This window comes from Ctenopharyngodon idella, chromosome 11 (assembly GCF_019924925.1).
Source record: "Ctenopharyngodon idella isolate HZGC_01 chromosome 11, HZGC01, whole genome shotgun sequence".
Taxonomy (NCBI): Eukaryota; Metazoa; Chordata; class Actinopteri; order Cypriniformes; family Xenocyprididae; genus Ctenopharyngodon; species Ctenopharyngodon idella.
The window spans coordinates 2,008,593-2,021,928 of NC_067230.1; the positions used below are offsets into that span (position 1 = coordinate 2,008,593).

The window sequence follows — 13,336 nt, forward strand, 5'->3', positions numbered from 1 at the left end:
TTTACGAGAATGGTTTTAAATGACAATGATTTGTTTGTTTTTTGTTTTTATGTAAAGAACTTTATTTCATAAGTCTACCTTAGTAAGATATTTAAACACTTAGTTTTAAGATCAAAGCTCAGAGAAACTTGAGAAATGAACATGAAAAATGAGATGTAAAATATTGACAAGTTTATGATTACTTTATCAACTTTGCTAAAAAAAAAAAAGATGAACATGTTGATAATTTTTAGGCCTTAGAAATTCATGCATCATACAATAGAGTAGGCTTTATAGGGCAGCAGCCAAATTAAAAATAAAAAGCCAAAGAAACTGTTCACGGTAAGACAGTTTTATTTCCACCATTAATTGGAAACATTAAATAGAACTTCAGAATGACCAGCGATAAAGATACAATTTGTTTTTGAATGTGACATTACAAACCAAGTGCTCCTCCTTTTCATTCAACCCGCCCTGACACATTTAAACAGACTCGTTTACGAATGCTCCTCAGCCAGTTTCTCTGCCTTCTGGACGACCTCCTCAATGGGTCCCACCATGTAAAAGGCCTGCTCGGGCAAAGCGTCATACTCACCTAAGGAAAAAGAAAAACACTTTGAACAACACTGAACAAAAACAGTATTATATTCCCAAAAGTAAGTGCAACAGAAACAGCAAAAATAAACAGAAGGGATTGAGACTTACCAGCCAGAATGGCCTTGAAGCCCTTGATGGTCTCTTTCAGGGGCACCAGCTTGCCCATGTGTCCAGTGAAGACCTCAGCGACCTGGAAGGGCTGAGACAGGAACCTCTGGATCTTACGTGCACGAGCCACTGTGAGCTTATCCTCCTCAGACAACTCATCCATACCCAGAATAGCAATGATATCCTGCAGGGACTTGTAGTCCTAGACAAGAGAAGAGCAGGAACAAGGTCATGATTGTAATTCAAAAAGGTGTGAAGTGCTCAGATGAAGCCCGTACTCATCGGTGCTCACCTGGAGGATCTTCTGGACACCACGGGCTACATCATAATGCTCAGATCCCACAATGTTGGGGTCCATGATACGGGAGGTGGAGTCAAGTGGGTCCACGGCAGGGTAGATGCCCAGCTCAGCAATGGCACGGGACAACACAGTGGTGGCGTCCAAGTGAGCGAAAGTGGTGGCAGGGGCAGGATCAGTCAAGTCATCAGCAGGCACATAGATGGCCTATGAGAGAATGATATTGTAGAACATGAAGAGATCCAGGAAGCGGAGTGTGCTGGGCAAACAAAAGAGGCATACCTGCACAGATGTGATTGAACCCTTCTTGGTTGTGGTGATTCTTTCCTGCATGGTACCCATGTCAGTGGCCAGAGTTGGCTGATAACCCACAGCAGAGGGGATACGGCCCAGCAGGGCAGACACCTATGAAAACAGAAATAAATCCCAATCAATAAAACAATCATTTCAGACTAAGAACAAAAAAACAGGTTTAGACTTCCAAACACTGACCTCTGATCCAGCCTGGGTGAAGCGGAAAATGTTGTCAATGAAGAGCAACACATCCTGGCCCTCCTGGTCACGGAAATACTCAGCAACAGGTCAGTCCAGTCAGAGCCACACGGGCACGGGCACCTGGAGGCTCGTTCATCTGTCCGTACACCAGCGCCACCTAATGGGAACCAAAAGGACCTCTTAACAGCAATTCTGAAGTATAGGTAATAGTTTTTAATTCAAATTTAACAACTGTACAAGATTATTTAGATCTGCAAGTTACCTTTGAGGTGGTGTCCTTCAGGTTGATGACACCAGACTCAATCATCTCATGGTAGAGATCGTTTCCCTCACGGGTTCTCTCTCCCACGCCAGCAAACACTGAGTAACCACCATGAGCCTTGGCCACATTGTTGATCAGCTCCATAATCAATACAGTCTTTCCCACACCAGCACCACCGAAAAGACCTGAAGAAATGAAAAGGTGCCTTTAGTTTGCTAAAGTATAGCATGGTTCAAAACAAGCAAAAACCATGAAACACCCTTTGCCACCATTTGAATTTTAATAATAAAAATAAACCATTCAAAAGTTTGGGCTCAGTAAGATCACAAATGCTCAAACGCTACATTTGAATCAAATACAATAACACAAGTTTGATCTTAACTTAAAATAACTTTTCTATTTTAAACCTTATTCCTGTAATAAAGCTGAATTTTCAGCATTATAGCTCCAGTCTTCAGTGTCACATGATCCTTAAGAAATCATTTGCTGCTCAAGAAACACTTAATGTTGAAAGCAACGGTGCTGCTTAAAGGAATAGTTCACCCAAAAATGAAAATTGTCATCACTTACTCACCCTTAAGTTGTTCCAAAGACAAAAGATGATATTTTAAAGAATGTTGGTTATCAAACAGTTGATGGTAGCCACTGACTTCCATAATATGGGAGGGAGGAGAAAAAAAAAAAAAAAAAAAAAAAAAAAACACTATGGAAGTCAATGGCTACCGTCACCTGTCTGATAAACAACATTTTTTTTTTTTTTTTTTTTTTTAAATATCTCCTTTTGTGTTCAACAGAAGAAAAACTCATACAGGTTTGGAACAACATGAGGGGGAGTAAATGGAAAATTTTTATTTTTGGGTGAACCATCCCTTTAAATATTTTTTGTGGAAATGTTATACTTTTTTTTCCTCAGGATTATTTGACAAATAGAAACGTGAAAAGATCAGCATTTATTTTAAATCTTTTGTAAAATTATGTGAATGATTTTACAGTCACTTGATTAATGCATCCTTGCAAAATACAAGTTTTTTTTTTTTTTTTTATTAAATCAGTTCCTAAACTTTTGTATGGTAGTGTATAAATACATACCAATCTTGCCACCCTTGGCATAGGGGGCCAGCAGGTCTACGACCTTGATTCCTGTGACCAGAATCTCCTGCTCAACACTCATGTCTGTGAATTCTGGGGCCTCGGCATGGATTGGGGCAGTCCTGAAGAACAGATCACAATATTCAACTTTCAAAAACATTGCCACACATCTATCTGCATCTCAAATTATCTACTTTACAAGAGGCTTAAACACCAATCAAATTAGCTTGCAAAAACAACGAGGCTGCTTTAGTTGTCTTCATAAATACTCACTGTTTTGTGGTAATTGGTCCTCTTTCGTCAATGGGCTCACCAATGACATTCATGATCCTGCCAAGCGTCTCAGGTCCCACAGGGATTCTGATGGGGGCACCAGTGTCAAGAACCTTCTGACCACGCACCAGTCCCTCAGTACCATCCATAGCAATGGTACGGACGGTGCTCTCCCCTATAAAAAAAAAAAACCAAAACAAAAAAACAACATTATGTACAAATTCACCATGACTTTACAATTCAGGGTTTAGCATTAAAGAAATCGTTTCAGTAGAGATTTAGTCATGTTACCCAGATGCTGAGCTACCTCCAGGACTAGCCTGGAGTCACGGCCGGCTACTTCCAGGGCATTGAGAATTGGGGGCAAGCCCTCGTCAAACTGGACGTCCACTACGGCACCGATGACCGCAACGATACGCCCGCTGGCGGCGGCAGCAGCTGCGGCAGGAGCAGCATAATCCCTGCCTAAAAGGAAGGAAGAAAAATGTATCACATGCAACTGACATAGAAAGTAACCTATTTATAACTGAAGCCAAATTACAAAAAAATACAAACTCAGAAGCTCTTATTCTGAAAGTTGTGTCGCTGTGGTTTTTGGTTTGCTTATTGACATGAGAAGTCAAAACAGGCTAATGAATGAACGTAAGCGAGTCGATATTCTAGATAAAGCCGTTAAAAATCTGTTGGGACCCCCCTACAATGTGCTCTTAAATTGGTAAAGGTTCATAAATGAGGTTGCATTAACTCATGATCTAATTCCACATTCTTCTGTGTATCTTGACCTCGCGAGCTGCGAACACAGCTAGCAGCGCGAGCCTCCTCTCCATGACACATAAAGGTCATTCCGGTTTTCTTACAAAACAGAGTTAGTTGTTGTCATTAAATGGAGTATTCCATTATGGCAGCATATTTCCACCACAAATCAACATACATGTAGTGCATCAGGCGAAAGCAATCACTGAAACTCTTCCAGTTAAAACTTTGCGGCCTGCACTTGCTGTCCGCATGCTGCCATTTAGCAGTCTCGCGCTGGCGGAGACGTTTGCTGTCAGAAGAGCTGCGTTAAAACTAACTATTCTAAAAACCAATAATTTCTACTTACGAGAAAACAGTGCTGCTGGAGCTCCGTTGAGGGCCTTCAGGGGGGTCACCCCGGGCTTGAGAGCTTGCAAAGCCCCAGTGCAGCAGCGTCCCACAGCTCCCAACATTGTTAAAATGGCTGAAGGTGGAATGGGGCAGAGGCTCACGAGCTTATATATAGTGCCGCTTGAGCCTCACACTGCGCATGCGTAGCAGACATGGCGACACGGGTACTGAGCGTCTACGCATGCGTCAGTGCTGAAGGACAGACTGGGCATCGTTACAATGAACTGAAATGGCATTAAAGTGTATGTGCTGGGGAACCATTGAACAATAATATGGAAGATTTTGGCCAAATGTAATACCATAGTAGCCTATAAATATATGAGTGCATTTGCGCAAAAATAATGGATCAATAACAGACCGCCATGCTATTATTATTATTATTATTATTATATAGGCTAGAATGCGGTTGTTTTAGATGTAATATACACAGGTAGTAGTAAGTATGTGTGCGTGTTCCACATCTGTTTTAGAACACAATAAATATGCAATGCTTTTGAGTACATTAGATATAACCGTAAACCTTACGTCGAAATCGCAGGTTCTTACATGCATAGCCTAGTGAACTCAATGTCAAGGAACGATTCCTAGCCTATGTTTGCTAGCTTGTGACCTCTAGGTGTCGGTGTTGTTTAACGTTATCCAGTTATCAAGACTGAACGGTTTTGGAAATGTAATGGTCAAAAGTTGTGAATGAGTGACAGTTGTTGTCAAGTTCCTGTCTCTGTCAAGAAACATCTGTCTTAGTATGTGACTGGCCAATAAGCCCATTATGATTTGTTCTGACGAAGAAATAAAACTATAACATATGGGAATATTAAACATTTTATAATTTTTTTTTTTTTGCTCGATTAGATAAAAAATATCCAATCTGCAATGTATGACTCAGGATAGTTATCCCATATTCATATAAGTTTAATGTGCAAAACCTAATATTTGAACAAAAGGAAAACTGATTTTTCACAATAGCTTAAGAGACAGAGACAGGCCTGCTGTGAGCTACAATGTTGTAATAGATAGCCTGTTTTTATTGAAGTCATCAAAACACATTACTTCTCTCAGACTACATAAATATTTGTATATAGATGCATATTTTGCAATATACATAAAATAGGCTGTTGTTTATAGTTTTGAACTTCTGATTTTGTCAATAGCAACATGGATTTGAATGCACTGACACTATTGGATGACAACTGAATGGATCTGGATGACGACAGCAGTTTTGAACTCATCTGAACTGAATCAACACTAAACTGATTTTAGCTGATTAATGACCGTTTACTATTGTCTTTTTAGAGCTGCTTTTCAGCAGAATTAAAGAGATAGTTCACCCAAAAATGAAAATTCTGTCATCATTTACTCACCCTCAAGTTGTTCCAAACCTGTATAAATTTCTTTGTTCTGCTGTACACAAAGGAAGATATTTGGAAGAATGTTTGTAACCAAGCAGATCTCGCCCCTCATTGACTATTGACTTTTTTCCATTTTGTGTGAACTGACTCTTTAAAGTCTGTTTGCATCACTGAATTTTCCTGTTTATCACTGTAAAGCTGCTTTGAAACAATTTGTATAAAGCGCTATATAAATAAAGATGACTTGACTTCAGATTGTTTGCTTGAGTTTAGAAGTGACACACATATGAGAATATAATATAATATAATATAATATAATATAATATAATATAATATAATTGTAACGAGTATACCCTGTTCTATTGTTTTCATTGTGTTTTTAGTTCTGTCCTGTGACCTAGTTTTCCTCAGTCTGTTTAATTAGTTATCCTACTCACCTGTCGTCCATTAATTATCTCATTAGTTCCTTTGTTTGCTCTGTGAACTTAAACCTTCAATTCTCCGTCAGTGTTTGTCTGTCTTCGTCAATAATGTGTATTAAGTATACTCATTTTCCTGAGTTTTGTTTTTAAGGATTCTGTTTCCTGTTTCTATATTATTTTCTATATTATTTTCAAATGGTTGCTTCCATCAATCAGTGGTTTCCACATATAAAATATATATAATCAGAGTGAATTTTTTTCAGTTCAGGTAATTCTGATGTTGTTGTCCTTGTCACGGGAACTGTGATCTTCTGCCAGGAACATCAGGCCAATCTGCTGCTGTCCAGAATCAGGTGGTTTATCTTTGGACGTTCAGTAATAGTCGCTGACATCAGTAGTGGCAGGTAAGTGTACACTACACTGATTTCAACACACATAGACAAGTTCCAAACCTGTATGCCTTTAGGGCTTTTTTCACACTTGAAACAGTTAACCATTGGTCATTCTAAATCCTGTGTTATGTTGCTTCACGTTTCACACTGATCATAATTTACCTGGGGTTAACAACTAATCCTGAGTATTCATAAGATTCTGTTTCACACTGTACATTCCTAAACCCTGGGTTAACATCCTTATTTGCATATTTGGGTGTCAGTGTCACTGACTGGACAAAGGGCGCATTTATGTTTACATAAATGCTCAAGCATTGCACATCCTCATATTATATACTTTACTATCAAGTTTATACTTATCGGACTATATAAGAATGAAATGTTCTTTTCTTCACTCCAATTGTCACTTTTTCTGTCAGCATTTTGACATTTTTCCTCTTAAATGCTGAATTAACTGTTTATATACAATGCGAGCTGTTTCCATGACTGTCCAAAGTATGTGAATATAAGGCACACAATTGGTTGTTTGTTGCTATGAGTCTAGCTTTAACATTCTAACACTGCATCGTTTTACGCTGTACACGTTTGGCACATCAATGCTGGGTTAACAGTGTAAAAGAGGTGCTAACTCTGCTCCAGAGCAGGGTTTTACAACCCCGAAGAAAAAGCGTTGTTAACCCTGCTTCTAAATTTCAAGTGTGAAACGTCCCTTTACCTAGGGTTAAAGGCAGTGTTTAGAATGACGATAACCCGGGATTAAGCGCAGTGTGAAAAGCCCCTTTGTTTCTTCTGTAGAACAGAAAAGTAGATATTTTAAATGTTTCAGCTGTTTTTGTCCACATAATGAAAGGTAATGGAATCCAAAACAACACCACGCTGACTTAATAACTTCCCAAATATTTTCTTTTGTATTGGGTGAACGATTCCCTTAAGGGCAGTTTTGTCTAGATGCATATAGATGCATCAAAACATTGCGAATGACATTTGACAACTTGACTAAAATATCTCATTTTTATATTTTGTTCACATCATCAACCACATAATAATGCTCTGGCAACCCACAACACAGGGCTATCATAGTTTTAAAGGATTAGTTCACTTTCAAATGAAAATTAGCCCAAGCTTTACTCACCCTCAAGCCATCCTAGGTGTATATGACTTTCTTCTTTCTGATGAACAGAATCAGCGAAATATTAATAAATATCCTGACGCATCCAAGCTTTATAATGGCAGTGAATGGGACCAATGAGTATGAGCTGAAGAAAGTGCTTCCATCCATCATAAACATACTCCACACAGCTCCGGGGGTTAATAAAGTCCTTATGAAGCGAAGCAATACGTTTGTGTAAAAAAAAAAAAATCCATATTTAAACAAGTTATGAAGTAAAATATCTAGCTTCCGCCAGAGCAATTTCCGTATTCAACGTAAAAGAAAGTGTAAAAGTCTTGCAGTTCACAAAGCTTAAGCTACGTCCTACACCTTCCCTATTCAACTTACGGAAAAAGTGTAACTGACATGACACCATACACTTTCTTCGTAACTTGAATCAGTTTGAATTTTCTTCCATTCAAGTAAATCTGATGTTGTTGGCCTGATGTTCCTGTGAGAACAATCTGCTGGTGTCCAGAACCAGGTGGTTTGTCTTCGTCTGGCATCTCAGCTGAGACCTGTCCACTGGGTGACCCTACCAGTAGTTGTGAAGTACCAGTGGCATAGCTCTCGGCATCACTGATGCCCACAAGCCTTCACAGCACGTCAAGTTGCAAACCATGTGAGGGACCCTAACCTACCCTAACTTAATAGCAACCAAATTTCAACCAACCACTCAAAATCCTAACAACCACATAGCAAAGCACCAAAAAACAATCAGAAGAGTCCAGCAACCACATAAAACAAGTTAACAACCGCACAGAAAACCTTGGCAAACACGTCAACACACAGGAGCCACCCAAAACACTGAAAACCACGTAGCAAAGTGTTAAAAACTGCTCAGAACAACCTAGGAACCGCATATCAACGCATTGACAAAAATAGCTTTTATAAACATACACTAGAAAAAAACATTACTGGTGTGCATCTTGAGACAAAACAATGGCAGTGACAAATTTTAAGATGTGTCAGTACAAGTTGCTTTCAGTTAAAACAGCTCAAACATGCATTTTAGTCTGGGACTAGCTTAAGCCTTGTCTGTGAAACTGGGGGATAGAGCGACTGAAAAGAAGAAAGCAAAGTCAAGTCAAGTCACTTTTATTTTTTATAGCTTTTTTACAATACATATTGATTTAAAGCAGCTTTACAGTGATCAACACGAAAATAATAATTCTGTGATGCAAACCGAGTTCAATTCGGCTGTAAAGTAGCTCAAAAAGAAAATAGTGTCATTGTTCAGCTGAAAATGGTGTTGATTTTTATACACATTTCTTGCGATTCAACCTCAAACCTAAATTCTTGAAATGAGCGAGGACGACACCTTGATGCTGAAGCGCCATCTCTTGTGACCGATCTAGAATTGGCCAATATAATTTAGCACTTGAATGCCCTGGAGTCGCAATGGAGCCAGAGCTGCATCCATGCACTTGGTGAAGGTTCGAGGAGGCGAGACTAGGCCAAATGGAAGAACACGATACTGGTAAGCTTCCCCTCCCCTCCAAAAGCGAGCTTCAGGAACTTCCTGTGAACAGGCAGAATCTCTATGTGAAAATATGCATCCTTCTAATCTATCATGACAAACCAATCCTTGGATTGAATTTAAGACACAATAAGCTTTACTGTCAACATCTTCAAGCTGTAAGTCCACAGAGTACAGTTTTCTTTCTTTTATGCCTGATAGGCATAAGCCATTGAATGGCAAATGGTGTGGGCCGTTTGCTAAAGAGACAGATCTGTGGCTCTGCAGAGTTCTTTAACCGCATCGAGGCTTAACCCCTCTCCAGTGTCCAGTTCTTTTAGGTCAGCCTGGTAGGTCTGCAACACTTCCATGGCCCGCTGCCTCATAGGCCTTGCCAACCAGAGATGTTATTCTGCAGGGCCTGGAAGGCAAGGTCGGCCTCTTCAATGATGAAGCCAACGCAGGAGAGAGATAGCCTGTAAATGTCTCTTCTACCTGAGGCATCGACTTGTACCCATAATCCGCCGCTGTGGGATTGTGAACACTGGTGGAATACAGGGATTTCCAGAAGAAGGGGAGGTTTCGCTTCAGTGGTTGGGCCCAACTGCTGGTGAGGAAGCGCTCATCCAGTTTACTACGTGGTCCTTCCCTTCTTTAATTGGGCCACACTAATTTAGCCACTGCGTGTAACAACCTCAGGCAGCTCCTCACAAGATTTTGAGGATGACAACTGCTCACCAGCTGTACTCATTTCATAACCCCCCTCAACGTCTTGCTCCTCTAAGCTAGACTCCCCTGAAAGCAGGTTTATGTTCACAGCGGATCAAATCGCAGAACGAGCTTCCAGATCCAGAACGGGACCCTCAGAGTCTGTTGAGAGAGGGAGAGAAAGGGCTGGGCCCTTCTAATACTCCTCTAACAGCTCCATCTGAGAGCCCCATAATCTAAGTCTATGCATCGCCTCGGCGGATACGGGACCCGAACCGAACTTAAAACAAACAAACAAACAAACGCTTAATCAACAAGGATGCATTAAATAGATTCAAGTGACAGTAAAGACATTTATCAAATAAATGTTGTTCTTTTAACTTTCTATCAAAGAATCCTGAAAAAAATATTTTATAATCTCGAGATAATTCTGACTGTATAACTCAACATTGTGAGTTTATATTTCAAAATTCAATTGGAAGAAAAAAAATGTCAAATTGTGAGAGAAAAATTACCTTTTTTATTTTGTGGCAAAAACAATAGGATTGTTTTATACAGGTAGAAAATGAATTTTGTTTAAAATAAATGATATTAAACTCAACTGTAGCCTACTAATACTGTAAATGACAATACGAGACAATTAGTAATAATCTGTACCTGAAAATACAGTAATACACTGTAAACAAATTTATATCTATAAACTGTAAAACCTAACAGTCAAATTTACTAAATAAAACAAGTTCATTTTACTAAAATATTACTGAAAGTTTATTGAACTTAATAGAAAAAACGTATGTGAACTCAGTAACTAATTATAAGCAGTTATAGCAGATTTCTAGTTCCCAGAATCCTTTGCTTCCAGCTGTTAAAGGAGAGTAAATGTTAAAATTATGCATTATATTATGTGTTTTTACTCAAAATTAATATAGGGGGTGATGTGTTAGTGTTTAATGATCTGTTATTTTGTCATTTAAAAGGGTTTCTGTTACTGTATGTCTGAGTTTAGGGACATTATTACCATTGTGGCAATGGGCAGTGTTAAGCAAACAATCTATATGTAGTTGCGATTATTTAATACTAAAGCCATTCATTGCATTTAAAAGATTAAAAAAAATGTATACAAATGGCTAGAAGCATTGAGTGCATAGCTCGCATTTAACTCACTAATTTCACATTGAGTGGCTGAAACATTTACATTTTTGACTTAATATAAACGTAAATTGTCAAAACTCACCTTTAAATTTCATCGTCTTCAAGTTTAAAATCCACCCTTTAAAGAGATTTTATGTTGATAAAGGGGCAAAACTAGTAGTCTGCTTCCCGCTCTCTGTTCTATTTGAAAATTCCGTAATGGCTGCAGGACTTCAACCAATCAGAGTCTTGTTGCTATGCCTAATAATTAACACAGCAATCAATCATGCAGTAATCAGTAATTTTGCCTATCATTTGTACCCTTGATGTGAGAACATTTATGCACCTTCATTTAAATTGTACATTGAAAGGTACCAAACAGTATCATCAGAGGTCTTTCCTGTACCATTAAAGGTACTGTTATTGAAAAGGTACAAAACTGTTCTTCGAGGAACATTATTTGTACCCTTGTGTACCTTTTTTCTCTGAGAGTTTGAAGGGTATATGATGAAAGGCACACATACAGTGAAGCTTGTTACATTGGCTGTACCCTGATGTGCATGTGTAGCAAATGCTGAGGCGTCTCAGAGGCAGCAGTAATTGTGTTGTGTGCACAGATGGTGCAACAGTGCAACTGAACAAACACACCTTAGCTGTTACTAGCACTGCCTGTACAAATTTGTCCTGTACGATAAGAGTTTTCTGTGCTCTGTGATATAAATCCAAATTGCTCAGGTTGGCTTTGAATAATCACCCATGTATCTGAGGAGGATTTTACAGTAGTGTTGTTGTAATTTGTGTAGCTCTTGGACCAGTGAGGGTTTTTGTCTGTCATGGTTGTCAGGAGGAACAAATTGTTGAAAAGCAGGACACATAATGTTTTTTGGAAAGTGTTGACAGGAAGTTGTCATATTTCCCTATTTATCATTGTAAATATTTGAGCTAATTTTTGAATGTGCTTATTTCCCTTATCACAGATTATTCAAGTCACCTAACAGACAAGAAGAACAGAGAAATACTGTGTTTAACGTGACATTATATAGATAGTAAAATAATAAAAGGCAAACTCATTGAGATTGAGGTGGCAGCACCAGCCTTCCAATGAGCAATGTAAAAATATGACAAAGAAATTGCAGCAAATAAAAAAGCTAAAGTTAAATTAGTCATTAACAATTTGGAGAGACATCAGTCAGCTTTAAAGGGTAAATTCACCCAAAAATGAAAATTCTGTCATTAATTACTCACCCTCATGTCGTTCTACACCCGTAAGACCTTTGTTCATCTTCAGAACACAAATTAAGATATTTTTGATAAAATCTGATGGCTCAGTGAGGCCTGAAGTTGTTGTTGTTTTGTTTTTTAGGCGCACAAAAAATATTCTTGTCGCTTCATAACATTAAGGTTGAATCACTGTAGTCACATGAACTGTTTTTAAATATGTCTTTAGTATCTTTCTGGGCATTGAAAGTGTTAATTGTCTTGCTGGCAATGGAGGCCTCACTGAGCCATCGGATTTTATCAAAAATATCTTAATTTGTGTTCCGAAGATGAACGAAGGTCTTACAGGTGTGGAACGACATGAGGGTGAGTAATTAATGACAGAATTTTCATTTTTGGGTGAACTAACCCTTGAAGTGTCTATTATATTTATAAATAACAGGACACTAAATAATACAACAAAACACCATGTATTCTAGATTTAAGTAAGGATATACAATACATTTTCAGTATGACAGTTATCAGCTGAGATATTTAAAGATCTGTCAATACTGAATCTTCAATTGTTCATGTAACTAAAAACAAAATAAAGTAACATTACATCTGCCATTATTTAATGCTCACTTAATCTTTAAAAATAATAATTTAATAACTCCGTTGTTAAATAAAATATGCAATAAAACTGTTGTGATGCTTAAATTCACTTGTAGCATTTAAAATGATTGATAGTAACTTTTATTTTTAATTTATTAAGACTAAACAGTATATCATTTTAATATAACATCACCATAACATGAAAATAATAGGCAGCTTATTGGTATCGGCCAAAATTGTAATGTCTGTGCATCTCCAGATTTATGTTTACAGATAATAATAATAATAATAATAATAATAATAATAATAATAATAATGAAATGGTTACAATTAAACATTTTTGATGTCAAAAACAACACAATCAGACCACAGATGACAACATTCTTTAACAGAGACTCAACAACGTGTGATACACATTGCAAATAAAAAAGGATCTTAAAGGGATAGTTCACCCAAAAATGAAAATTATCCCATGATTTACTCACTCTCAATCCATCCTAGGTGTAAATGACTATCTTCTTTCAGACGAACACAATTGGAGATATATTTAAAAATATCCTTAGTCCTCCAAGGTTTATAATGGCAGTGAATGGGGGGGCTGCATTTTGAAGTAAAATGCATTTTGAAGTACAGCTGCACTGTAAATAATTTCCACTGCAGTCTTTC

The 13,336-nt window shown here is 38.0% G+C and overlaps 1 protein-coding gene across 1 annotated transcript; it reads right to left on the reverse strand.

The window, feature by feature from the left end:
* Positions 1-315: 315 nt before the first annotated feature.
* On the reverse strand, positions 316-4,384 carry atp5f1b (ATP synthase F1 subunit beta). The gene is given in 11 exon segments (XM_051912643.1): positions 316-574; positions 685-886; positions 977-1,189; positions 1,265-1,387; positions 1,475-1,561; positions 1,563-1,634; positions 1,740-1,924; positions 2,829-2,950; positions 3,102-3,276; positions 3,393-3,566; positions 4,204-4,384. Coding segments are annotated over 11 exon segments (1,557 nt in total). The 5' UTR covers positions 4,310-4,384; the 3' UTR covers positions 316-476.
* Positions 4,385-13,336: the final 8,952 nt, after the last annotated feature.